Below are 25,873 nucleotides of genomic sequence, written 5' to 3' on the forward strand. Positions count from 1 at the left end.
TCCCCCAGTCACTGCCTAGACAGTATTTTCTTTTTCTTTGCAATTAAATGCATGACTTGCTTTGTCCAGAGCAGGGTCTAGATGCTAATCTGTGTGATGAAATGGCCTTTTGCCAGCATGAGCAGGGCTGGGCATACAGTTGTGCACTTTGTGCGCTGCTCATAAGCACCCAGCCGAGAGGACAGGTGGGGCTGCAGTTCAGTCCCTGCTTCTCCCACCAAGCCTCACCGCCTCAGACGAGCATCTTCCCAGAGAAGGAGCCTCTTTCTAAGTCACCAAAGTTCCTATTCAGGGTAGCAGAAGTCCTGAGCACATGTCATGCTCATCTAGGGAAAGGGAGAGCTTTGGGAGCCAGTACTTGGCCACTAACCTAGGATCCCATAGTCACTCACCACCCCGATCTTGTAGGATTATTGTGAGAATTAAATGAAAACATAAAATGACTAACTTGAGCGCTAGTGTATGTGCTTCCTTCTACCCCTCTCACCCCACTTATTTTTAAACCTTTATTTGCTTTAATGACTATGGATTCTTTCTAGGAACAGCCCTGTGGACCTCCCAGGCCTACAACGCCCTGACATCAGTTGTGACATCATGCAAGAACTTCAAAGTGCGCATCAGATCTGCCGCTGCCCTTTCTGTCCCGGGCAAGAGAGAGCACTATGGATCTGTTGACCAGTACGCTCAGATCTGGAATGCATTGGTCACTGCCTTACAGAAGAGTGAAGACACCACAGACTTTTTGGAATTCAAGTACTGTGCTAGCCTACGGACCCAAATCTGCCAGGCACTGATTCACCTCTTGAGCTTGGCCAGCGCCTCAGACCTGTCCTGCATCAAAGAAACCCTTGAATTGAATGGGGACATGGTCCAGTCCTATATCCTACAGTTTTTAAAATCAGGAACAGAGAGAGATGACACTGGAGCACCCCACAGCCCGCAGGAAAGAGACCAGATGGTCAAAACAGCCCTGGAGCACATAAGCAGTGTCCAGGCACTGGCTGGCGACACAGCCAAAAGGGCCATCATGGGCTTTTTAGAAGATATCCTGGCCGTTTATTTTGACTCATCTGGATCACAAGCAGCACTCTTAGGATTAACAAATCGGTGAATATTTTACCGGACCTTCCATGTGTCAAGTGATGACAGGAAGACCTGAGTTTGAGCATCAGATGTGTGGGATTTAATCTTAGGGGCAGAAACAGTCCTTTCACTATTTATTTAGATTGAGTTAGCAGCTATTTAAATTTTTCTCAAAGGGCTCAGCCACTTTAGAGAGTGGTTTCACTGTGTTGGCCATGGCCATGGTTGTTGGAACCCCTGACCTGTGCACGCGGGAGCCAAGGAGTTGGGTTGTCTTGTGGGCTGAGCAGACTGGGGGTTGTAAAAAGTGTTTAGTCTCAGAAGAGTATTTTTAGAATAGCAAAAGGATTTCGGAGTTAGAATGTTGTATATTGTGTCTCTGGGAATTGTTTTTCTTTTATAATAAACTAATGTAAAGCAGTGTGCCCATAATCTACCATTTTTATCAAGTTGCATTTATAGAAAGCTGTGAGCAGAGCTGCTGTTCAGCCAGTTTGTTCTGGTACAGCTGCATCAGTTGCTAAAATACTGAGACGGTTCCTTACAGGTTAATAAATAGCGGTTGCACTGAGCTCCCCAAGTGGCAACCCTGTAAACCCCCTCCACGCCTTCCCTCAAGCCTGTAAAGAGTGAACTGGCACGCAAGGGCCTCTGGCCTAGGCCCATGTCCATTTCACCCTGGCCGTAACATCAGCTTCTATCTGAATTTCCTAATGCCCTTTAGGAGAATGTGGTCCCATATGCTAAATTTATGGTTGTTTTGCCACTTTTGGGTTTGTGCCTTAAAAAAGGATTCTTTGTTTAATTTAGATGATTACAAAGAAAGGTTTTTAAGTTGTATTTTGATAATGCCCAAGCAGTTATAAAAAGTAATTTCTCACTGAAAAATTATTGACATTTAAATTTTGTGTATATCTCTTGACCACCAACAATTTATTGGAAATTATTTCAGTCAGGAATTTAGAGATATATAATAAAAGATTCCACACTTATACTTGATATGGGATAAATAAGAATCAAGATACGTAGAGTGGGTTTGGGCAATATATTATTTACCTATGGTTATTTAGCTTAAAATACATATTTCACAGCATACATACGTCCTCAGTTTTTCTTCTTTGCCCTTAAGTTACTCTTCTCCCTCTGTGTTGTTGTATGTTCAGAAAATACTGTTTAGGCAAAGACTAGGGAACAGAGTGCTCAGAGAGCTGAAGGCTCACTTTTCTGTTGGTAGAGTACAAGTTTCCAAAGAATGAGACTACCAGCACAGTAAAAACTACCATATAGAGCATTCTTTAGACTTGCTTTTCTTTGGAGATGATTCTGGACACGATTTTTTATAGAGGCCATGGAACTGAGTTGAACCTGTACTGACCCTGCAATGAATCTTAGGACTTCCTTCTCTTGAAGGAATATATTCTTAGTAGCAGTTTATTTGCTTGTTGTTTTCATGAAAGTAAAAATGTGGCATATATAACTTATTCCTGGTTCTTTGGGCTTTCACTGGTGGGTTCCTTGATAAAATATCTGTGAAGTGACTTTGAATGGTTTTACTTGATGATTCACTCTTATCCTTTGCTTATCTTGAATAAAATCTAATTTTTTTCTTTCTAAACCTTTTGCTTCCATTAAGGTGTCCAGGTTTCTGAAAACAGATGTTAATATTCGTATGCAGGGAAAAAGCAAGGGTAAGCACTTCTAGAAATTCCATAATGCAGGGTGTGGGCTTCCGTCCCAATGGGGTGCTGATTCTCTTCTCCCTGTGGCTTTGTGGGTGTACACCTGGGCCAGGGGCTCCTCTCAGACACCTGGGCTGGGGCCTCAGTAAAGCTGCCATTATGAAAGGAAGCCACTCAGAGAATAAAGGGCCGGAACTTATTTGACGCAGAAACAGTAGGAAGTCTGGCTCTGATACAGAATTCTAATTCAGAATGCCAAATTCTGAACTTTCTTTTGATATTTGAAAGAAAAATTTGGAGGAATCAGCTTGGCACAGATGTCTAGATTCTTTATTCATTGAACTGACAGCATTAGGAAACATCACTTATATTCAAACCTTTCCTGTGAAACCCACTAATTCCTGCCCACTTCTAGAACCCGAGGAAGACGCACACTGTAACCTCTTTTGTAGAATTAGTTAATGGTAGAGCCAGTGCCCTAAGGTGATTAGAGGGTAGACAGAAACCTCCTATAGAATAGCAGGGCAGCAACTTCCCTGATTTTGATATTTGTATGTGAATCCAGACGAGGAGCAGAATCTCACGAACGTAAGAGCTAAGTGAGTTCTAGTTACTCTGGTTCATTCGGCCTTCACCTCATTAATATAGTGCAGCCTCTCTGGAGACATAATTCTAAACAGGAGCAGCTGTGTCAATGGAAAAAGCCCTTCCTTGAGAATTATTGCTCTGCAATCTATTCTATGACCTAGTAGGATTGACTCTAGGAACACAGGTATTTTCTAAATTTAGAAGTTCTGTTAACAAAATGTTATCACATTGATAGGTCAAATAAGAAAACTCATAAAAATGGTCATTTTTATGGTTACTGAAAGAGCACTTGATAAAACTCAATGTTCTTTACTGATCAAAAATCCTTTTAAAGATTTTAAAGAATAAAAAAAGATGCTTCGTTAACATCATAAAATATTTCTATCTTGATGGTGACTTTGCTAAAAAAGTCACAACCAAGACAAGCAAGCCTGTCAGCACCACTGTTACCTAACATTGTGTAATTTGATAGTGTGATTAAATAAACCAAAAGTAGAATTTTCCAAGTTTTTTCAAAGAGAGGTTCCAAATTATCTTTATTTGTAGAACACCAGTCTGAGGGATGGAATTCACAAATAATTATTTGTAGAAAATCAACTCAGAAAATAATAGAATAAAAGTTCTGTAAGGTAGCTGGTTACAAAGTAAATATGCCAAAATCAATAGCTCCTCTATATATCAACAATAACCAATAAGATTTTTTTAATGTTAAAAAAGATCCTATCGGGCTTCCCTGGTGGCGCAGTGGTTGGGGGTCTGCCTGCCGATGCGGGGGACGCAGGTTCGTGCCCCAGTCCGGGAGGATCCCACGTGCTGTGGAGCGGCTGGGCCCGTGGGCCGTGGCCGCTGGGCCTGCGCGACCGGAGCCTGTGCTCCGCGACGGGAGAGGCCACGGCAGTGAGAGGCCCGCGTACCGGGAAAAAAAAAAAAAAATCCTATCACAATAGTAATAAAAAGAATAACATACCCAGGAATAAATCTAACCAAAGCGTATGCAAGGATTTTGTGAAAAAATTAAAAAAATTTGTTGGAGGTCATTGAAGACGACATTAAAAAAAAAAAAATGAGGGCTTCCCTGGTGGTGCAGTGGTTGGGGGTCCGCCTGACGATGCAGGGGACACAGGTTCGTGCCCCGGTCTGGGAGGATCCCACGTGCCGTGGAGCGGCTGCGCCCGTGGGCTGTGGCCGCTGGGCCTGCGCGTCCGGAACCTGTTGCTCTGCGGCGGGAGAGGCCACAGCGGTGAGAGGCCCGCGTACCGCAAAAAGGGAAAAAAAAAAAAAATGAGAAGATATACCATGTTCCTAGATAGAAGGACCCTTTATTATAAAAAGACCATATCTCTCTGAAACTATAAATTTAGCTTAAGTCCTATCAAAAACAATATTTTTAATGGCAAAATGATTCTAAAGTTCATCTGGAAAAATGAATGTAAAAATTCATACCAAGGATTAGGCTTCTAGCCACCACACTGCAGGGGAAAAGAGAATCTCTTCCTCAGTTAGGGTGCCCTAAGGGAGCATTTTTCAGCCTTTGTAAATCCACGGCCCTGTTTGTTACATAAAAATCCATCTCTTATTCTCATTCCAGTCCTAGCCCACCCTGTCTCTCCCACTGCATGCAGCTGTAGTGCCTGGACTCAATGCATGGAGCAGCTATCTTGGAAAGGAAGGAATAACAGGAAGATCAGGGAAGGAAAGGGGAACTCCGAGTACCACCAAACTGGCAGTAAGTTTACTGTTTTTCCCACTCTGGTGTCTCCTGGCCTGGACTCCAAGCAGACAGAATCCTGGACCTGCATACCATGAAGGCAGAAGGAGCTCCCAGAGAAGCTGTCTATTTCTGGTCCTAGGATGGGGCAAGAGGGCCTATGTAAGTCAGAGAGAGTCAGGGAGATCCCTGTTTATTGCTGCTTCTCATCTCCCACTCCAGCCCCTCGGCAATCCCACTGCAGCAGAGGCTGTCACAGCCAGGCAGGTGCCTAAAACTTCAGGGAGGGGAACCCTTCTCTCTGACCAGAGGCAGTGCGGTCCCAACAGCAAGAGAGTGATGCCCATTGCTTTCTCTTGCTCTCTGGGTTTTCTCATTTGACTTCTTGGTGTGATAATATTTTGTTAATAGAACTGTGACACCAGAGGGAAATTCAAAACCGTGAGAATGAAGGAAGAGCAACAGAAATGGGAAATATTTGGATAAATAGACTATTTTTCTCATCTTAAGCTTTTTATAACATGTATAATCAGTTAAAACAAGACTTATAACATTGTCTGACGGGGTCTTCAGTGAATATAGGTGTAATACACATGAAAGTTACCACATAAAGAGGAAGTGTGAAGAGGTTTATACGGTAGTCAGATTTCTATATTTCACTTGAATGATAAAATATTAATCCCAAACAACCTATGAAAAGTTAAGTATTTTTTAGTCGCTAAAGAAACCACATGCACACACACACAAATTACACAGAAGATATATTTAAAAGCTCAATAGGTAAAGTGGAATACTAAAAAATATTCAAATAATCCAAAAGAAGACAGGAAACGAAAGACAGGAATGAAAAACATAGGGAACAAATAGAAAACAAAAAACAGTAGACCTAAATCCAGACATATCAACAGTTACATTAAGTTTAAAAGGTCTAAGTATACTAATTAAAAGACGAGATTGTCCGAATGTAAAAATATCCAAGACCCAGCTATATGCGTTTTATAAGAAACCCATTTAAAATAAGTAGTATAGGTTAAAAATAAAAGGAGAAAGAAAAATATACCATGCAAATACTAATCAAAAGAAATTTGGAGTAGCTATATACTGTCAGACAAAATAGACTTCAGAGCAAGAAAATTTACCAGGCATAAACATGGAAATTGCATAATGATAACAGTGTCAAGTCACAGAGAAGACCTAACAATGCTAAATGGATATGAACCTAACAACACATCTTCAAAACACATGAAGCAAAGACTGATAGAACTGAAAGGAGAAATGGCAAGTCAGCAATTAACAGTTGGAGACTTTTAACACTCACTCCTTTCTCAGTAACCAATAGGACAAATAGACCATATTCTGGATCATGAAACTCAACAGATTTTTAAGAATTGAAATCATACCAAGTATGATCTCTGACCATAATGAAATTAAGCCAGAAATCAATCACCAGGACATCTCTAATTACTTGAAATTAAATAACATACTTCTAAGTAATCCATAGGAGGTCGAAGGGGCAAGTCTCAAAGGATATTGGAAAATGAGAACTTAGAAAATACTTGAAACTGAACAAAATGAAAATATAATAGTATTTGATATATAACATATCAAAATGTATAGATGCAGCTAAAGCAAAGCTTTGATGGAAATTTATAATATTTGGTACTTATTTTAGAGAAGAAGAAAGGTTTCAAACAATCACCTAAATTTCAAACTTAACGAGGAAAATAAGAAAAAAACCTAGAGCAAGCAGAAGGAAGAAAATTATACTGACTGAAAGAAGCCACTCTCAAAATGTTACAAACTGTGATTCCATTTACATGACATTATGGAAAAGGCAAAACTTTAGGAATGGAAGACAAATCAGTGGTTTGCAGGGATTGGGATGGGGGCAGGATTCGACTATAGGGAAGCATGAGGGAGTTTTGGAGGGATGATGGAACTGTTTGGAGTCCTGATTGTGGTGGTAGTTACATAAATCTATGCACGTGACAGAACGCATAGTACAGAATACTCCCCCAAACATCTATAATTTAAAAAATCTCTCTCTCTCACACACACACATACACACACACACACTCTCTTGATCTCTCTTTGTCACTGTACAGACTGTATCTTTGTACCATTGGGTACACATAGCCAACTGTGTGCCAGGTATAGTAGCACTAAATATATTTTTTAAATATATTTTAAAAGATGGGAGTTTATCTTATGCCTAATTATAACGGTAATAATCAACATTTATTGGCTGCTTTTTATTTGCCAAGCACAAAAATGATCCTAGATGCATTATGTTAATGAATTTCTAACACTTAAACCATCCTATTATAAACAAGAATATATTTTGTAGCTATTTGTATTAAACATTTAAAATCTTTTTGGTTCTCTGATTCTTTTGGCAAACATTTTTTAAATTTTATTTTTTATTTATTTTTGGCTGCCTTGGGTCTTCATTGCTGCGCGTGGGCTTTCTCTGTTTGTGGCGAGCAGGGGCTACTCTTCATTGCGATGCGCGGGCTTCTTATTGCAGTGGCTTCTCTTGTTGCGGAGCACGGGCTCTAGGTGCGTGGGCTTCAGTAGTTGTGGCATGTGGGCTCAGTAGTTGTAGCTCCTGGGCTCTAGAGCGCAGGTTCAGTAGTTGTGGTGCACAGGCTTAGTTGCTCCGTGGCATGTGGGACCTTCCCAGACCAGGGCTCAAACCCATGTCCCCTGCGTTGGCAGGCAGATTCCCAACCACTGGGCCACCAGGGAAGTCCCAAACATTTTTTTTAATTGAGATATTGTTGATGTACAATATTATATAAGTTTCAGGTGTACACCATCGTGATTCACAATTTTTAAAGGTTATACTGCATTTATAGTTATTATAAAATATTGGCTATATTCCTTGTGCTGTACAATATATCCTTGTGGCTTACTTATTTTATACATAGTCGTTTGTGCCTCTTAAACTCCTATTCCTATTTTGCCCCTCCCCACTTCCTTCTCTCAACTGGTAACCGCTAGTTTGTTCTGTATATCTGTGAATCTGTTTCTTTGTTATATTCACAAGTTGGCGAACATTCTTAAAAGTACATACAAGCTGCAGCATGTCTTGGAAACTCAAGTTGTAAACTATAGCTATGTAGCAGGATGGCCAGCAGATGGAGACAGAGAACACAAAATGATTAAGACTCAGGGCTCTTACCAAAGCTGTGATTCTCAAGCTCGGGAGCTGCAGCACCTGGATTTCAGGTTGCTCTCGTTAGAGCAGTGTTTCTCAAACCTGGCTGCACGTTGGCATTACTTGGGGAACTTAAAAAAAAAATACCGATTCTGAGTTTAGTGGTCGGGGGTACTTTTGCCATTGGGAGGTTTAAAATCTGCACAAATGATTCTAATTACAGCAAAGTTTCAGACCCACTACTTCAGAACACACACCAACAGGCGGTCTCAAGCTGGCATGTTTCAGAATCACCTGGAGAACTTGTGAAAACAAGTACCCAGACTGTTGTAGTCTTCATTCTTTGGAGAACCAGTGCATATTGAAATGTTGATGTATCAACTTAAGACAGTTACATATATAATCAGGACTAAATCTGATATAGTCTCAGACTAGATTCTAATATATCAGAGTAACTTCAGGCATCAAATGTTTAAGAAAATTTTATAGGAGAAAAATTTTAATTGAGAAAACGCTAACCGTGAACTTAATTTTTCCCCTGGAAATGGAGAGATGCCCTGGGCCACCCCTAGCCTGTCTTGTGTAACACAAGAGCAAGGTTCCCAAGACTGGCCAGCAGGTTCCCTCGTCAGAGAAACATAGCCTACGCATGGTGTCGGGTTCCAGAAGTTTATAGTCGTGTTTGGTCATTCCATGGAAGGCATCAGGAAAAAGTAGAGCTGCTCAGGCAACCGGATTCCCAGCCTTCATGGTGCAGGCTCCCCCAATTTTTTTCCACTTTCTTTCACCAAAGTGTTTAAATTATTTTAATATTAAAACCATCATAGATTCATTTTCTAAATAACATTTATTGATTTTCCATATTATACAAGTAATGAATCTTCATTGTGGAACTTTAGGAAAAAACAAAACAATAAATATATGTAAGTAAGAATGACTTGAGATAATCACTATTATCATTTTGATATGTTTCATGATACATGTCTATGTATGTGTATACACTGTGTGGACTCACACACTTCAGTTATGTGTGTGTGCACATGAACACTCTTCCAGATATATTGTGGGAAATTAGTCTACAAAATTGCGATCATAACCTGTATACTTTCTTGTAGCCTGCTATTTTACTTAACAATGTATTATGAGCACTAAATACTCTTCTAAAACATGACTTTAATGATTTGATAATAGTCCATAGTATCAGTATTCCATAATTTATCCAGTTCTCTATGGGACATGGTTTTCCAATTGTTTGTTGATTTATATGCACTCTTTCATAGATGTTAGAATTTTATCGGGATGTGTGATGTGAGGCAGAGGTGTAACTGTGTGCCTTCCCAAGCAGTCAGCCAGGTGTCTACACCACTGATGTAGTAATCATGCAATAAACAATTAAAACATACTTGGAAAACTATAAGACATTGATGAAAGAAATTGAAGATGATGCAAGCAGATGGAAAGATATACCATGTTCATGGATTGGAAGGATTAATATTGTTAAAATGACGATGCTCCCCAAGGCAATCTACAGATTCAGTGCAATCCCTATCAAAATACCAATGACATTTTTCACAGAACTGGAACAAATAATTCTAAAATTTGTATGGAACCACAAAAAGACCCTGAATAGCCAAAATAATCTTAAGAAAGAAGAACAAAACAGGAGGTATCATGCTCCCTGATTTCAAACTATGCTACAAAGCTACAGTAATCAAAACAGTGTGGTACTGGCACAAAAGCAGGTACATAGATCAATGGAACCAAATAGACAGCCCAGAAATGAACCCACATTTATATGGGTAATTAATCTATGACAAAGGAGACCAGAATATACAATGGGGAAAAGACAGCCTCTTCAATAAATGGTGTTGGGAAAACTGGACAGCTACCTGCAAAGTAATCAAACTGGACTACTTTCTCACACCATGCAGAAAAACAAACTCAAAATAGATTAACGACTTAAATGTAAGACCTGAAACCATAAAACTTCTATAAGAAAATAAAGGCAGTATTTTTTGGATATGTCTCCTCAGGCAAGGGAAACAAGAGCAAAAATAAACAAGTGGGATTACATCAAACTAAAAAGCTTTTACACAGCAAAGGAAGCTATCAACAAAATGAAAAGTCCACCTCCTGAAAGGGAGAAGATATTTGCAAACAATATATCTGACAAAGGGTTAATATCCAAAATATACAAAGAACTCATACAACTCAACATCATAGAAACAAACAACCCAATTTAAAAATGGGCAGAGGACCTGAATAGACATTTTTCCAAAAAAAGATATACAAGGCCAATAAACACACGAAAAGATGTTCAACACTACTAATCATCAGGGAAATGCAAATCAAAACCACAATGATATACCACCTCACACCTCTCAGAGTGGCTATCATCAAAAAGACAACAAATAACAAGGGTTGGCAAGGATGTAGAGAAAAGGGAACCTTCATTCACTGTTAGTGGGAGTGTAAATTGATGCCACCGCTATGGAAAACAGTATGGAGATTTCTCAGAAAATCAATGGTTGTTGATCCTTTACATGAAGGGAGAATCACATATGGTGAAGTTCATGACATGTGTACCTTTTGAGCTGAAATATGAACACTCATGAGCCTAGATGTAAAGAACACTTGCTCTTGGTCAGGGAGGGACTGGTCAGACCCGCACCAGCAGGAGGTGGTGAAGTTAGGTAACTGGCCCAAAGTGGCGGAGTCTGAGCTCTTTCCAGTAACAAGCCCACCTTACATACACAAACCCAAGTGTGTCCCATCACATGGGTTCAGATCGGAGTACCTTCAGGTCCCTACACTTTTGGAAAAAGTTTAGCAATATGTATCCCAAAAGCCTTAAAAATCTTCCCACCTAGGAATGCCACTTCTGGAATTATTGTAAGGAAACCATCCAAAATGCAGGCAACACCTACTGTATAGCACAGAGGACTCTACTCGATACTCTGTAATAAGCTGTATGGGAAAAGCATCTAAAAAAGAGTGGAGGGCTTCCCTGGTGGCGCAGTGGTTGAGAGTCCGCCTGCCGATGCAGGGGACACGGATTCGTGCCCCGGTCCGGGAAGATGCCACGTGCCGCGGAGCGGCTGGGCCCGTGAGCCAGGGCCATTGAGCCTGCGCATCCGGAGCCTGTGCTCCGCAACGGGAGAGGCCACAACAGTGAGAGGCCCACATAGCACAAAAAAAAAAAAAAAAAGAGTGGATATATGTATATGTATAACTGATTCACTTTGCTGTACACCTGAAACTAACACAACATTGTAAATCAACTATACTCTAATAAAAATTAAACAAAGAAATAAAAAAAAATGCAGGCAAATAGAGATTCATAAAGATATCCATCACAACATTTTAATGGACAGAACTGGAAATAACCCAGATGTAAAACAGCTGGGCAATAGTTAAATCCACTATGGGACCTCTCTATGTTAAAGACCTTACAACCATTTAAAATGTTTATGAAGAGTTTTGAATGGTGTGGGGACACATTTATGTTATAATGTTAAGGAAATAAAATAGGCTACAAAAATTTAATGCATATGTTTTAATAACAGCTCTGTTGGTACACTAAGGAAGAAAAATTTTCCAATGTATTAGGCGTGGTTATTTCTGAGTAGAGAGACGAGTGATTTTTCATTCTATTCCATATATTTTAAAAAATATTTTGTCCTTTTATTCTACATGTTTTTGTGTAGTTCCAAGTTTTACACAAAGTGATCAGGAAAAAGTACACATTTATTTAAAAAGAAAACAAAAAGACCAAAAACTGAGTTACCAGTAAATATAAATGGCATTGTAAGCACTATTATGGTGTCCAGAAGAACTTCCCCTATCTGAATGATGCCAGTTTGGACTGGGGAATGCCACCTCCCAAACCCCAGAGACCACCTGCCCTATGTTGTAGTATCTGTGTAGAACACACATTATTCCTTAACAATTTTATAGAAACTAACTCAGTTTTTTAAACTTAACTACATGTATTTTAAGATAAAATTTTAACTACTCTAAAATTAAAAAATAATACCACTTTCTATTCATGAGACCTAACCATAAAAATAAATACAATAAAGCAAAACAAATTACCAAATTCTAGACTGGTAAAGATTCTGAGCTTGAGCCCTTTTTTCTCTCTGTTTAATAAAAAGTGGGGGCAGAGGGGAGAGTGTTGTCAGGGAGAAAGGGACAGATTAGCAAAGTTTTGAGAGTTATTAAAATGTCCTAGCTCATCAACAGACCCCATGAATCAGAAAGATTGAAAGATAATTGAAGCGATCTTCTCACTGGAGACTTTGATTTGTTTTTAATGATTTGCCCAGGTAGCACCCAAACTGCCCACTATACCACACCCTGGGGGAAAGTGCCAGACAGTATTCCTAGCACCAGTGGATCTCCCTCAGTCTGTGGCCACTTGTCCATCTGGTTTTAAGGTCAAGGACAGGTGTTTCTACCATGAACGCCTTTCCATTCCTCTTACAATTCCAAAGTCCTACCTTGTTCAAGACTTTGGTGTTTCCATGCAATACTCCAATGCCTTCATCATTTATTTGCAAAGCATGTTTTGCGGCTTATAAAACCATAAACTTGCTGATACTGTGCCAGTTCTGATCTGAAACAGGCCAGGCAAGTTTAAAAGGGCGAAAAGATGCCACCAGTGCTCAGAAATGGTGGAGGCCAGATAAAAGCTTAGGACACTTAAATTCACTCATTATACAGAGAGGAAACTGAGGCCCAAGAGGAGTGTGGGACCGATGACCAGTGACAGAGTTGGGTTACATCCGGGTCCCTGAATCCCAGTCCAGTGTCACCTCTCTGCTGCACTCCATCTGAAGTTTGCTCAGAACCAAAGTCACTGTTTGCTTTTATCATGAGAGGTTTGCTTACTTTGGAATCTCTTTCCAGCTGCAGGACCAGAAACTAAAATCAGAGACCAATAAAGAAGAGAAGGGTCCTCCTGCAAGTGTTTCTCCTTGCTTCCTAATTAAATGTCAGTGACCTCACTTCTCCCTCTCCTGATTGACACCCAGCTGTGGGCTTGCTTGGCTCAAGGAAGAATCATGGATCTGTGAACTTTGGCAGAAGGTAGGGACCTCATCTCACTCAACCGACATCTAGAGAGACTCTCCATCTGCTAGCGTCCTGGTCCAGCTGCCTCACTCATAGAGGAGACTGAGTCCCAGAGAGGAAGGGTAACTTGCTTAGGGTTTCCCAGCTAGTAAGCAGCAGGGCTAGGCCTGGAATACAAGTCTTCTGCGTCCAAGGTCAGTGCTCACTTAAAAAAAAAAGTTTTTAAAATAAAATTCTCTTTTAAACTTGGACAGGGAGAACTGTAGCATCCATGGGACCCTAAATAAAATTCATTTGTTTAATGCATTCATTCAACAAATACTGATGAGTGGGATATGCCAATATATGATTGCCTGGCAGCACTAAGGAGCCATCAAGGTTTGAGGTCATGAATCTAAAGTGTGAGCTGCCAGCCTAGCTGAGCATTTTTCTCGAACTTCATTCAGGTACATGGGGTCAGGTGCTAAGTGAGCAGAGAGTCAGATCTAACCAGGGTTGTGATACTGCCAAAGGAGTGTGATAAAGGAAGGGGACAAGAATTGAGGGGATGTAAAGAAGTGAATACGATGAAAAATCATAGGATTTAAACGTGAATTTTATTATAAAAACTTTTTTTTTTTAATTTCACACAACGAATTTTGAAACCGAGTTGTGATGCACGTTCAGGTTGAGATGGTAATATTGTCATCTTTGTTTGGAAGCTGTCTTGAGGGTGTTTGCTTGGGCAGGTGCAACTTGGAGACAGTGGAGTCTCTGCTTGATTTAAATTGTTGTTTGAGCCAGTGCTCGACCTGAGAGCCTCAGGACTTTCCTTCCTCCGGAAGGAGGCTTTTGAGACAAATCTAGGAGCTGGTCAAAGCTCAGGAGCTGCAGCTCAACTTCTAAAGCCCTTTTATAGTGTTATTTGTATAAGTAAATAGTTGGCTTCCTATTTCAGGGAGGGACATATTTGTCCTCAAGGCTGCCTCGTGTCCTGGGCAACCACCGGGGTGCTGGAAAACACAACTGCTCCTCTCCTGACGTTGTTTTGAAATAGCCAGGGCAATTTGGACCCTTCCACCACAAAAATCAATTGTATCCTGAAGCTGAAATGCAAGCCACCCTGCGTCCCCCACTCAGTTTTGTATTCTGTCCATCCCCTACCTCACTGTAGCACTTACTAAGAATCTGGCCTCCTTTCCACTCATTGTAGGAGCCCATGCGGATGATCTGCATTACTTAGTTTTCATTGATGTCAGCGGTGGTAATGATTAAGTGGAAACACCCCACCCCATTCAAACGTCTCCCTCTTCCCTGCTGATCCCCATTGCGAGAGAAAGTGCAGTGTGCCTTCCAATATTCCTCCCAGAACTTGTGGCTGGAGTGCAAGTGAGGTGAAACAGTGGAAAGCAAGTCCTCTTGATTCCAGGCACACCACCACCTTCCAGCAGCTCCAAATGTCAGCCTCCTCCCCAGGTGGATGCAGCAGTCTTTGGAAAAACTCAATGGATATTTCACTACCAATTGGTACCAAACAATAACTGAAGGTATAAGCAAAGCAGAAGTATATGCATATATAAAAGTGTACCAAGATGCATACTTCTGATGTGTTCTCTTTACATAAGTTGTAACCCAGGATAAAAATTTTAATAAAGCAGAATTCTAGAATCCTAACTAATGTAGGATCTAGGCATGGGGGCAATCAAGAATGCTGTTACCCACTTTAAGATCCCAGTGTTCTGGGTTGCCTTTGACAAGAGGACATCAAAACAGTGAAGAATGATTGCCGATTGTTGTTTCAAAAACAGAACAATAAAAGGTAAGTCACCCCACCACCACACACACATACACTTGCCCTCACATTCTCAATCCCTAGAATAGATCTGAAAAAGAAAAGCCCAAGAAATTCCAAGCATGCATACCTCCCCAGATAAGACAGAAAAGGAAGAAAACCAAACTTTTTAAAGTAAGCATTTTGATCTTCATGCAAACATGGAGTTAATCTTGGGACAGCTAAGCACAATTACACAGATGAATTCATTGTGTGAAATGGTCATTGAGCGTAGAGAATGTTAGTGCCAGTTCAGAGTCCAAGCTCTGTAGGGGTCATACCTGAATCTGCTGAGCTGAGCACATGGAAACCTCGGTGTGCATTCAGGCTTGACCACTCTTCTTAATTTATTTCAGAGTTGCTCACTGGGGTGGCTTCAGGAAATGCAAATAGAATGTCCATAGTGGTGTTTGAAGACTGCAGGGTTTTGATGCATGTTCAAATGAAAATATAAATAAAAATCTCTGTGCCTGTATTTACATGGATTAAAGTTGTTCTTAAGATTATGGTCTGGGGCTTCCCTGGTGGCCCAGTGGTTGAGAGTCCACCTGCCGATGCAGGGGACACGGATTCGTGCCCCGGTCCGGGAAGATCCCACATGCCGCGGAGCGGCTGGGCCCGTGAGCCATGGCCGCTGAGGCTGCGCGTCTGGAGTCTGTGCTCCACAACGGGAGAGGCCACAACAGTGAGAGGCCCGCGTACCGCAAAAAAAAAAAAAAAAAAAAAGATTATGGTCTGATATTTATAATCCTTTACTCTTCCAACTGGTTTTTATTCAATTTTATGCATACAGAGAGGACACAAGCAAAGCACTAGATTGGGTGTGATGGTACCCAGGTTCTAGCTCCAGTTCTGTTTAAAGTCTCCAGGAATCCTGGGGTACTTCCTCCTTGACTCTGGGCCTTCACACTTATAAACTGAGGAGTTTGGACCACATGGTCCAGCTCTAGTTCTGAGGCTACAATTCAGTGGAATTTGGAAACACCATTTCACCTCCAGGATTTTATTTTGAGCAAACGAGAAATATTTTTACAATGTAAAATGCATGTGACTCTACAGCCTGATGGGCCTACCAAACCCACAGACTTAGGGCCACAGTTGGAAAGAACTCAAGTCCCTGTTCCAACCAAGAGAAAATTCTAAACATCAGGTATCATCCTCCATGGTGAATGTGTAAAAGTCAGTACTACAAAGGAACTACGTTATTGAGATGATTCTCTCCCTGTTTATAACCATAAAATATTTGCACTGAAAGAGTCCTTAACAAGCATGGAGGCCCAGAGAGGTTAAGCAACTTGCCCAAGACACACAGGCAGCAGGAGGGAGTCAGGACCAAAATGTAGGTCTCCTCATTCCCAGCCTGGTCAGGACTCCTGCATGTGCCCTTCAGAGTTAGACAATTTCACCTTTAGAATTTTTCTTTCCGGGACTTCCCTGGTGGTCCAGTGGTTAAGAATCTGCCTTCCAATGCAGGGGACATGGGCTCGATCCCTGGTTGGGGAACTAAGATCCCACGTGCCACAGGGCAACTAAGCCTGCACACCACAGCGAAAGATCCCACATGCCGCAACGAAGATCCCATGTGCTACAACTAAGATCTGACACAGCCAAATAAATAAATTAATTTTTAAAAAAAGAATTTTTCTTTCCATATTCACCAGTACCCTTCACGGGGAATGGAAATGTTAATTTTTATTTTTTAGAGTTAATCTTGTTGAAATCCACTAGAGAAATGAATATTGATGAAAAATTCACAGTTGCCTAATCTTAGGACAGTTTCACAACAGAAATGATGAAGGTCTTTGTTCCAAGCTGTCCCTGCCTCATCACCAGAAGCAGAGGAACCAGGAGACAAGAGAAGGAAAGGGGATCCCAGGATTTCTCAGGCGCAAGCAGGAGCAACCTCAACTGCGGATGTGTGTGCTGACTTTCTAAGTCTGAATCAGAACAGGGTCCTGGCCTGCTGATGGAGCTTGGGCCTATGGAAAACAAGCTGGTCTTGGAATAAAAAACAAACCCAGGTATGTCCCACAATGTCCACTGATCTTGCATTTTTGGGAAAGACTCCCATTTCCAGCATTCTCAAATGTTTGAGCCACCAACACACGTCCCCCCCAAATCAAAGCTTATGCACAAGGCACCACACCTCTACTCGAATGCACTCGAATTTAGGGACCATATCTGCTACATGTCCACCAGGGAGAGGTGGCAGGGCCTGGAGGCAAGGGGAGGAATTGTCAGCTGAAGCTGATGGGAGTTACACTGGTGGAAATAGCTCACAACCAGGGGAGCCGAGTTTCACTGCTGTTGAGCTGTGTGACTTGGGCAGGAAACTTATCCTTTCTGTTTCCTCATCTGTTAGGTGGGGAGAATCATACCTCCTGAAAGCATCGTTAAGGGAATTGAAGGAGAGAACATGTTCCCTTCCTCTCTCCCTTTCCTTAGCAGGATCTCTACTGAGAGATGCTACCATTTACTGAGCACCCACTAGGTTGCTCAGCTAGTGGGTGCTCAGTAAGTTCAACTTATCTTTACAACTGAAAGTGTTTTCACACATGTCAGACATGGAAAGATATGGTACCCGAGGTAGGATGTCACTTTGACACCCAACCCTCCCCCAACCCAAACCAGTATTACGGTCATTTGTGAAACAGTGGCATGGCACGTGGTTCACTTGTATATTCTCTGGTGTCTGTAAGATGAACTTCCCTCTTTCTCTTTTCCTTCCCAGTTCCCACTGTATTCCTAGCGCTCTCTCCTGTAGGTGATGCTTAGCCCTAACCCTTCTTACATAGGAAAAGCAGCTTCCCATATCTGAAAGAGGAGGGACCGCACTGGACTTGGTGAGACACCCTGTCTTCCAGCCCACATGTCCCCTTCTCACTTTCCCATACACACGGTCACCCACATAGCTCCTTCCATCCTCACACTGGTCACTGCTGGCCATCAACAAGGTGCAGGTGCAGAAAGAAGTGCCTGTCAGGGGTCAGCCTGGCTCTGCCACGCACTGTGTGACCTAAGCCAGTCCACATTCTCTCTCCGAGCCTCAGTTTCCCCACTGGGAAAAGGAAGGATCTGGATGAGGTGCCCCTCCAGGGCCACTCCAGCGTGGCCTTCGTGTGATGAGGGTTATCTTCCACCAGAAGATGCTTATTTTCCCAGCTCCCAATGTATAAGGACTCCTCCACTCACTCTAGGTGGTTCAGACTTTGTTTAAAAAGGATCTCATTTTACCAGGTTTTTGAGGCCAAAATTATCCCAACGTCAGCGGCTAAAAGCAAATCAGATCAAAAAGCATCCATGTGCCTCATGTGAACACAATTTCTGCTTTGAACCTTCTGCCAAGTCTAGGGCTTATCAGCCAAAGTGTATGTGAATTACCATATGAAAGAACTCTCTTGGATCCTATTTAAAAGAAGCCTCTTTTCAATTTAGGTAAGAGAAACACCCAGTCCTCCAGAAAATACATATAAATTTTTGTCTAAATGTCCAAACAGAGTTATGGCCACAGAAGATGTAATTATCTCCTTCTGGGATAAAGGAATCTTCCAGCTACGAGGGAGAACCAAGAAGCCAGAACGTCCTGCTCGAGACGGCAGCAAGGCCACCACAGAAGGTTGTCCACATTGTTCACTGCACAAGGTGCTCCACTGTTGAGAGGGGAGGGACGTTGGAGGAGAGCCTGCCCTCCACTAGCCAAGCCACGTGCCCAGTACGAGATTACGTCAGGTCAAAGGGAGGCGCACCTCTTAGGAATTCAGCAATGGCAGCGTTGATGCTAGCAGACAGCCTCCAGCCTGGAGAAATAGGCCTTTCCTCTGCTTAGAATACATCGTCTTCCAGAGGCTCATGGCAAGAGGAGACTGCAGAAAAGCAGAAGTGAAGGTGGGGTCCTGGGGTGGGTGTGAGGAGAAGCTCCTTCTGGAGACCATCTTAGTGTCTGGAGGGGCATGGACCCCCAATGCCTCGCAGTCGGCTTCCAAAAGAGCACTTGAAAGAACCCAGTGAGACTGCTCCCCACTACCCCTGTCCTCCACTAACCCTCATTTAGGGTTCAGCCCAGGCTTCCCTGACCTCCCAGCTGATGCCAGAGTCCCTGGTGTAAGTTCTCAGAACAGCTTTGTTTTTCCTCTATAAGGTTCATGTGGCACTTTGCAATAAGATGTGTGTAAGTAGTTTGATTCACCTCTGTCTCCCCGGCCAGACCGTCAGCTGTACGAGGCAGATTGTGTTGGGCTTTGCTCTTGGATCGCCAGCGCAGCGTCCGGGGCACAAAGCAGGAACAAAAAAAGGATGGAAATTGTGTGAATGAAAGGGCAGGGGTCTTGCACTTTTGCAGCCCTTCCTGTTTGGGCTCAGAGACATGCAGTCTCCATGACCTAAGCCCTGTGCCCAGGCCTAGGGGACAGAGACTAGAGAAGATACACCCAACCCTGGCCTGGCATCCAAAACACACATGAAGACCAATAAAAATACAGCTTTACAAGTTCACCCCAAGAGACTTGGGCATCTAGGATTTGTATGTTTAACAAGGTGCCCCAGGTGATGCCAAGCTGCCTATTAGGGTTGAGAATCCACAGGTGTTGTTGCCAATAGGTGTAAGGAACCGAAGATACCAAAGCGCAGGAGCCGAGGGCCCACCTGAAGGCTCACGGAAGGTTTTCTGGTGGAAATGACACCTCAGCCAGGTCTTGATCAAAGTGAGTGACATGGAGAAAGGAGAGAAAGGCTTCTGGGTCAAAGGAACAGCATGAACAAAAACAGAGACCGGAGACCGCGTGAGGCATGCTCATGGGTAAGGGCAGTGGGATTGAACCAAAATGACAAGAGTTCGGGCTCCTGGTAGAAAACCAAGCACAAATCACCCACTACTTAACTGGGCTCCCAGAAACTTCTGGGTGGGGAGCCCACATTTCAGCAACCCACAGAGAAGTTCTTCTGCACCACCCCCCCCCCTTTTTTTTTGCGGTACACGGGCCTCTCACTGCTGTGGCCTCTCCCGTTGCGCAGCACAGGCTCCGGACGTGCAGGCTCAGCGGCCATGGCTCACGGGCCCAGCCGCTCCGCGGCATGTGGGATCTTCCCGGACCAGGGTACGAACCCGTGTCCCCTGCATCAGCAGGCAGACTCTCAACCACTGCGCCACCAGGGAAACCCTGCACCCCCTTTTAATGCAGGCCCCATTCCTATTTTTGGTTCCATTTACCTTCTTTTCTTATCTTCTTTCTCTATGGAGACCGTGGCCTTATAGAATAGCCTTCTGAGCCCAGTGCCATGAGGGCAGTATTGCCAGGGCCTTCCTTGATAAATAGGCTTGACTTAAGAACTCCAAGTTGTCCTGGCTAGAAATAAGAGATTGCTGAAGCTGACAAAATGGCGGCATCCGCAGCCAGCAGCTATGGCCATGGGTGTCCAGTATGGCAACAAAGGGTCATCTTACTTGATAAAGAAGTGATGACTGGAGCATGACGGTCAGGCCGCAGGGGGACCTGCACATCATGATTCACCTGTCTTTCCTGGACCCAGAATGGGGGCGGTGGGCTAAGACTGGAAATGACGGAGGGGATGCACATGGGATGGGAGGGCAGACCCTCAATGACCTGCCTTTCCTGGAGTGGCCGCAGTCCACGAGCCGGGGGCTTCAGGCTGTAGGAACCATCTCTCGCCCCCACCCTGGGCTCCCATCCATCCTTCCACATCTTTCCACTGCCTCCTCTCTCCTCGCTCGTTCCGTCCTCTTCTCCCCTCCTGCACGGTTTGGTCCACGGGCCTCGGCTGGGCTGGCAGGCACGTGCTCCCCCTTAAGTGGACTTTTTAAACTGGACTTTTCTACTGAGGCTGGCTGTTGCCTGGACAGGTTTTCTAAGACCCGCGAATATGCTGCAGAGAGGAAGGGAGAGTCCTGGGCACATTTCCCCCCACTTTGGAGGGAAAGGGAGGTGGCCCGTAGGAACCGGTGTGGATCTGAAGTTCTCAGCGTCCGCGCCAAGCTGTGGAGCAGGCGTCTTCTGAGAAATGCCCATGCCACAGTTCAGTGCCGCCCCACCGGAGCCTGAACTATCTTGTCTGCTGTCCAGTTACAAATTAATCTCTCGGCATCAGTGATTAACTTACTCGAGCCACAGGAGCTGCTGAACCAAAACAGCCCCTTGGGGTGAAGAGTGTCCAGCGTCGTGTGGTGTGTAGCTCTGCCTGTGACCCTCCTCACTCTGGGCCTTGTGCTGTGTCAGCAGGGGAACCGGGAGGCCAGGGTCCCACTCTGGGCACTGCTGCTCTGGAACGCTCCCCCAGCCCCTCAAAGTGGAGATCCGCACAGCAAAGGGCTGGGGTTTGTTTGTCCAGTATGTTTGTCTGCAAGGAAGGTTTTTAAAATGGGGTTGGGGTGGGTATATCCTCTGGAGACAAATGCCACCCGAATACAACAGGCTGGGACTGATATGGAAGAATGGGGAGCCAAACTTAGGGATTTGACGGATGTTCAGGGAACTTACGGGTCATCTCTTAGAGTATAAACCGTCACAGTGGGAAGAGGCCCTGGAGATCATCAGTCGCAACTTCCTAATCCTACAGACACCAAGAGAGAGGGCTTGACTCACCAAAGGTCCCACTTTAGAGCCAACAGGAGAGAAAGAACACATGTCAAGCTGTGTGTGTTTGTCAGATGAAGGCTCATTTCTTCACCACCGTGAGGATAGGCAGCATACCACTCTCTTTGGAGAAAAGACCAGGGAATCCTTCCATACAGCACTTGTACCATTTGAAGGTCTCCAAAGTAAAGTTTCCCTGGTTTTTCTGAATAATCCTGAAAAATCTGGTCTCACTTCTTAGTTCCAGGGCTTTTCAGCAATTTAAAAATGATGGCTTTATTCACCTCAGTGGTCATCCCCAGAAAACCCATAATCCCCGTCTAACCATGAGAAAAACATCAGACAAACCCCAACTTAGGGCCATTCTATCAAGAACCTGACCAGTCCTCCAAACCGTCAAGGTCATCAGAAACAGGGGAAGCCTGAGACACCATCACAGGTCGGAGGGGCCTAAGGAGACAACGATAATTGAATGCAATGAAGTGTCCTGGATGGGATCCTGGGACAGGAAAAGGACGTTAGGGAAAAAGTAGTGAAATCTGAATAAAGTGTAGAGTTGAGTTAATAGGAAGGTAACAGTGCTGGCTCCTTAGTTGTAACAAATGTACCACAGTAGGTAGGATGTTAACAATGGGGGAAACTGGGGGATGGACGTATGGGAATTCTCTACTATCTCAGCAACTTTTCTATACATCTAAAACTTTTAAAATAAGGCATTCATTTAAAAATTTTTAAATAGTGCCTTTTGATTTACCTCAGACTGGAACATTTATGAGATGTTTAATCACAGTGCCCATAACGTGGTAGGTGTGGAATAACAAGCATCTGAGAGAGGAAAGCAGGAACAGGGAGGGAGGGATGGACAGAGGAGAGACAGAGCAAGAAGACAAGGTGACACGGAGGAGGAAGACATCAAGGTACAAACTACAAAAGTAACTGTAACCATCCAGCCACCAATGACTGCACAAACAGAAGGTGGTACATTCAGAGTGGAGTATTATTGGCCATAAAAACGAATGGAGCCCTGATCATTGCTACACTGTGGATACACCTTGGAAATATCACACTGAGTGAAAAAAGCCAGACACAGAAGGCCACATTACTGCATGATCCCATTTATGTGAAATGTCTAGAAAAGGCAAAACCACAGGACAGAAAGTAGATTAGTGGTTTCCAGGGATTGGGGGCAGGGGAGGTGGCAAATGACTGCTAATGGGCAAGGAGTTTATCGCGGGGCTGATGAAAATGATCTGCGATTAGATGGTGGCGATGGCTGCACAACCTTGTGAATATACTAAAACCACTGAACTGTCCCCTTTAAAAGGGTGAATTTTATGGTGTGAATTACATAATAAACTAAAACATAAAATGAAAATGTTAAAAAGTCAATACAACTTAGTCTCTTCCTTCAAGGAGCTCCGGGTGTGCTGGGGGAGACTGTTTCGGTCCAGGCAAATGTAAGCCTTTCCCCTTGTCTATAAGCTGCACGGGACAGGAGCTGTGATAGTTTTGTTTACTACTGATCCCAGCACCCAGCACAGTGCCTGGCCCCTAACAGGCTCTCAAGAAGTACTTACTGAATGAAAGATTGAGTGTGTGAAGTCCTACGACGGTTACAAGGTCACAGAGGAGACGCTAAAGGTGCTCAGAAAAATCCAGGGTGCTCAGAAAATCCACAGGCTGTGACGTGGACAAGGTTGACCGTCCCAGGACACCATAAAGATTTTCAAAGCCCTCCCCTGTGACTAACCCATGTGACCCTGACTCACCAAGCGAAGTCTGACAAAGGCGCCTCCTTCCAGCCCACTGCCTACTCCTTCTCCCTGGGACCCCTTCCTCTGGATACCACAGACTTGCAGAAGCCTGAACCGGTCTAGACCAGCTCTGCTCTGCTCAAGGAGCTCACAGTTTAGAGAAAGAGGTGTGTATGCGCACACTCCGCTTCTGATTGCTGTGTGCTGAGAAGGAGAACAGAGGCCAGTGCCAATGGCAGTAGGGGGAGCAGTTCATGAGCCTGGGGCAGAGGCAGGTCCCCAAAGGCTTCCCAGAGGAGGTGACATTTCAGTATGAGGGGCCTTGAAACACGAGGAATGGATTGATTCTGAAACATGGTTTCTGGGTCGGTATATCTCCACTCTACCTTTCACAAATGGTTGTTTGTTTTCCTGTTCCTCCTTCCAAGGAGGGCTTCATAGATCCTTAGAGATAGCCTTTAATATCATCACCAAAGCCCCCATAAGACCCCCAATGTGACTCAGCTACCCAAAGGTAAGTGCCACAAAAAATGAAAACTGCCTTTTGACTTTCTTGAGCCAGAAGGAAGTGAATATTTTTGAAAGTCTGGTTTCAAGTGCCTTAATACTGGGCGGCTGAGCCTGGCAGTGGAGTGTCATTGACATGTGAGTGACTTGGCAGACCGCTCTCCGTCACAAGCCCGACCAGCGGGGACGGAAATCTGCAGAACTATGCACTGTAGTCTTGGCAGAATATCAGAGCCGGAGGAGCACAGGATTTGCAGTCAGACAAAGCTGGGTGTGAAAAACAGCCGTGCCGCTCACCAGCTGTGTCCTCTTAGGAAAAACCCGAGTGAACTTTTTGGCCAACCTAGTACAAATCCTGAGCTCAGTTTGCTTGTGTGTAATGTGGCGATATAGTCCCCAGCCACCTTGGGTTGCTCTGAGAGTTAAAAAGGATAGTGTGTGCAAAGCATCCTGGTCAATAGAAGTCCCTCAACAAATTGCAGGTATTATTTTTCATTGTTTATACAATTATGTTATATAGAGACACCTTGTCAATTTGGAGGGTATTTGAAAAATTTCCATCCCCAAACTCCCTCTCACCTTCCAGTTTATTCTAAAACCTATTCAAAGAACAGACTGAGCTCTGGAATTTTCTCCTGGGCTAAACTGCCAATGGAGTTTCTATACCGTTTCATAGTGAGTATTTATGATGAAATTACAGAACCACAGACACTGAATTGGAGACAGGGAAGCTCCTCTGCCTTTTAGCCTTGCCTGTAAAACAAAAGCACAAACACAGCCTCAGTGGATATGCTGAGGATGAGAGGTTTCGTCCATAAAATATCTCAAGTTTTAAGGTGAAATCTGATTTCAGTGACCATCTCTTATCGTCTTCAGCATTGCCTATTGCACTCCTTTAAAGTAATACCATGTGGTTGTATAAACTCACATGATTTAAACAGGAGAAAAAGAGAAGGAGAAGGGGGAGGGGGAGGGAGGGGGAGGGAGAGAAAGAGGAGGAAGGGGGAAAGGACAGGCATTGGTGCTTTTAAAAACACCCCAGGTGATTGCAATGTGCAGCCAGAGGCCCATTGGATGGGGCCAATTCCCTTTGGCACTTACCCTATACCCTCTTGGTAAAATAGTAAACAGGAAATACTTGCTTCCTCAAGTCTCCGTACAGGCCTGGTTGGGTTTAATAAAATTGCACCAGCCTGACATTTATTGTACTTGATGGATATGGCTGGATGCCACACGCTTATTGTGAAGCATCACCAGGAACGCTGGGAACCACAACAGATCAAGGACAAGGCTGTGTATTTGCCTTTAGGTGTTAATGGAGGAGCCCAAGGCCTCAGCCCAGTGAGGGTTGCTGTTTAAACACTGGCTGATCTACCAGGGATTTCAGATATTCACTGGACACTCTAAGCTGTTGACCTGATCACAGACACCACATCCAAAGAAGTAAGTCAAAAAAATTTTTTTAAGAATTTTTAAAATTAAAGCCTAGTTGTTTCTTTTCAGCTTTCTGGATTGCTGCTTTCAAGTTGTTTCTTGGGGACGGTTCTTGGTTTCCTCTTTGTTCATGTAACCACTAGATGGTGCACATTACAAAATATTAGCCTGGAAGCAGGGCTGCATTTATCATTTTTGCAGTGACCAGAAGGGAATCAGAGGTAAGGTTGCCAGATTTAGCAAATAAAAATAGAAGACTCCCAGTTAAACTTGAATTTCAGGTAAACAAATATTGCATGGGACACACACTAAAAAATTATTCGTTGTTTCTCTGAAATTGAAATTTAACTGGATTGCCTGTATTTCACCTGGCCATCTTAATCAGAAGGGACTTCAGGGAGTAAGTAGATACTCTGTGGCTCTCAGCTTAGTCAGATACTAGAATTTTTGGTGGCATACCTGAAGGGATCAAGAGACTCAAAGCAAC

General features: G+C 43.5%; 1 protein-coding gene across 3 annotated transcripts in view; it reads left to right on the plus strand.

Annotated features, from left to right (window-relative positions):
* HEATR6 (HEAT repeat containing 6) overlaps positions 1-1,503 on the plus strand; it is a 43,062-nt gene extending 41,559 nt beyond the window's left edge. For all 3 annotated transcript variants that reach the window (XM_059998132.1, XM_059998134.1, XM_059998133.1), the window contains one exon: positions 540-1,503. In XM_059998132.1, coding sequence (XP_059854115.1) covers positions 540-1,111 — 572 coding nt within the window. In that variant the 3' untranslated portion in view covers positions 1,112-1,503. The remainder of the gene's footprint in view (positions 1-539) is intronic.
* Positions 1,504-25,873: the final 24,370 nt, after the last annotated feature.

The sequence above is a fragment of the Delphinus delphis genome, chromosome 19 (genome assembly GCF_949987515.2).
Source record: "Delphinus delphis chromosome 19, mDelDel1.2, whole genome shotgun sequence".
In the NCBI taxonomy this organism is placed as follows: domain Eukaryota; kingdom Metazoa; phylum Chordata; class Mammalia; order Artiodactyla; family Delphinidae; genus Delphinus; species Delphinus delphis.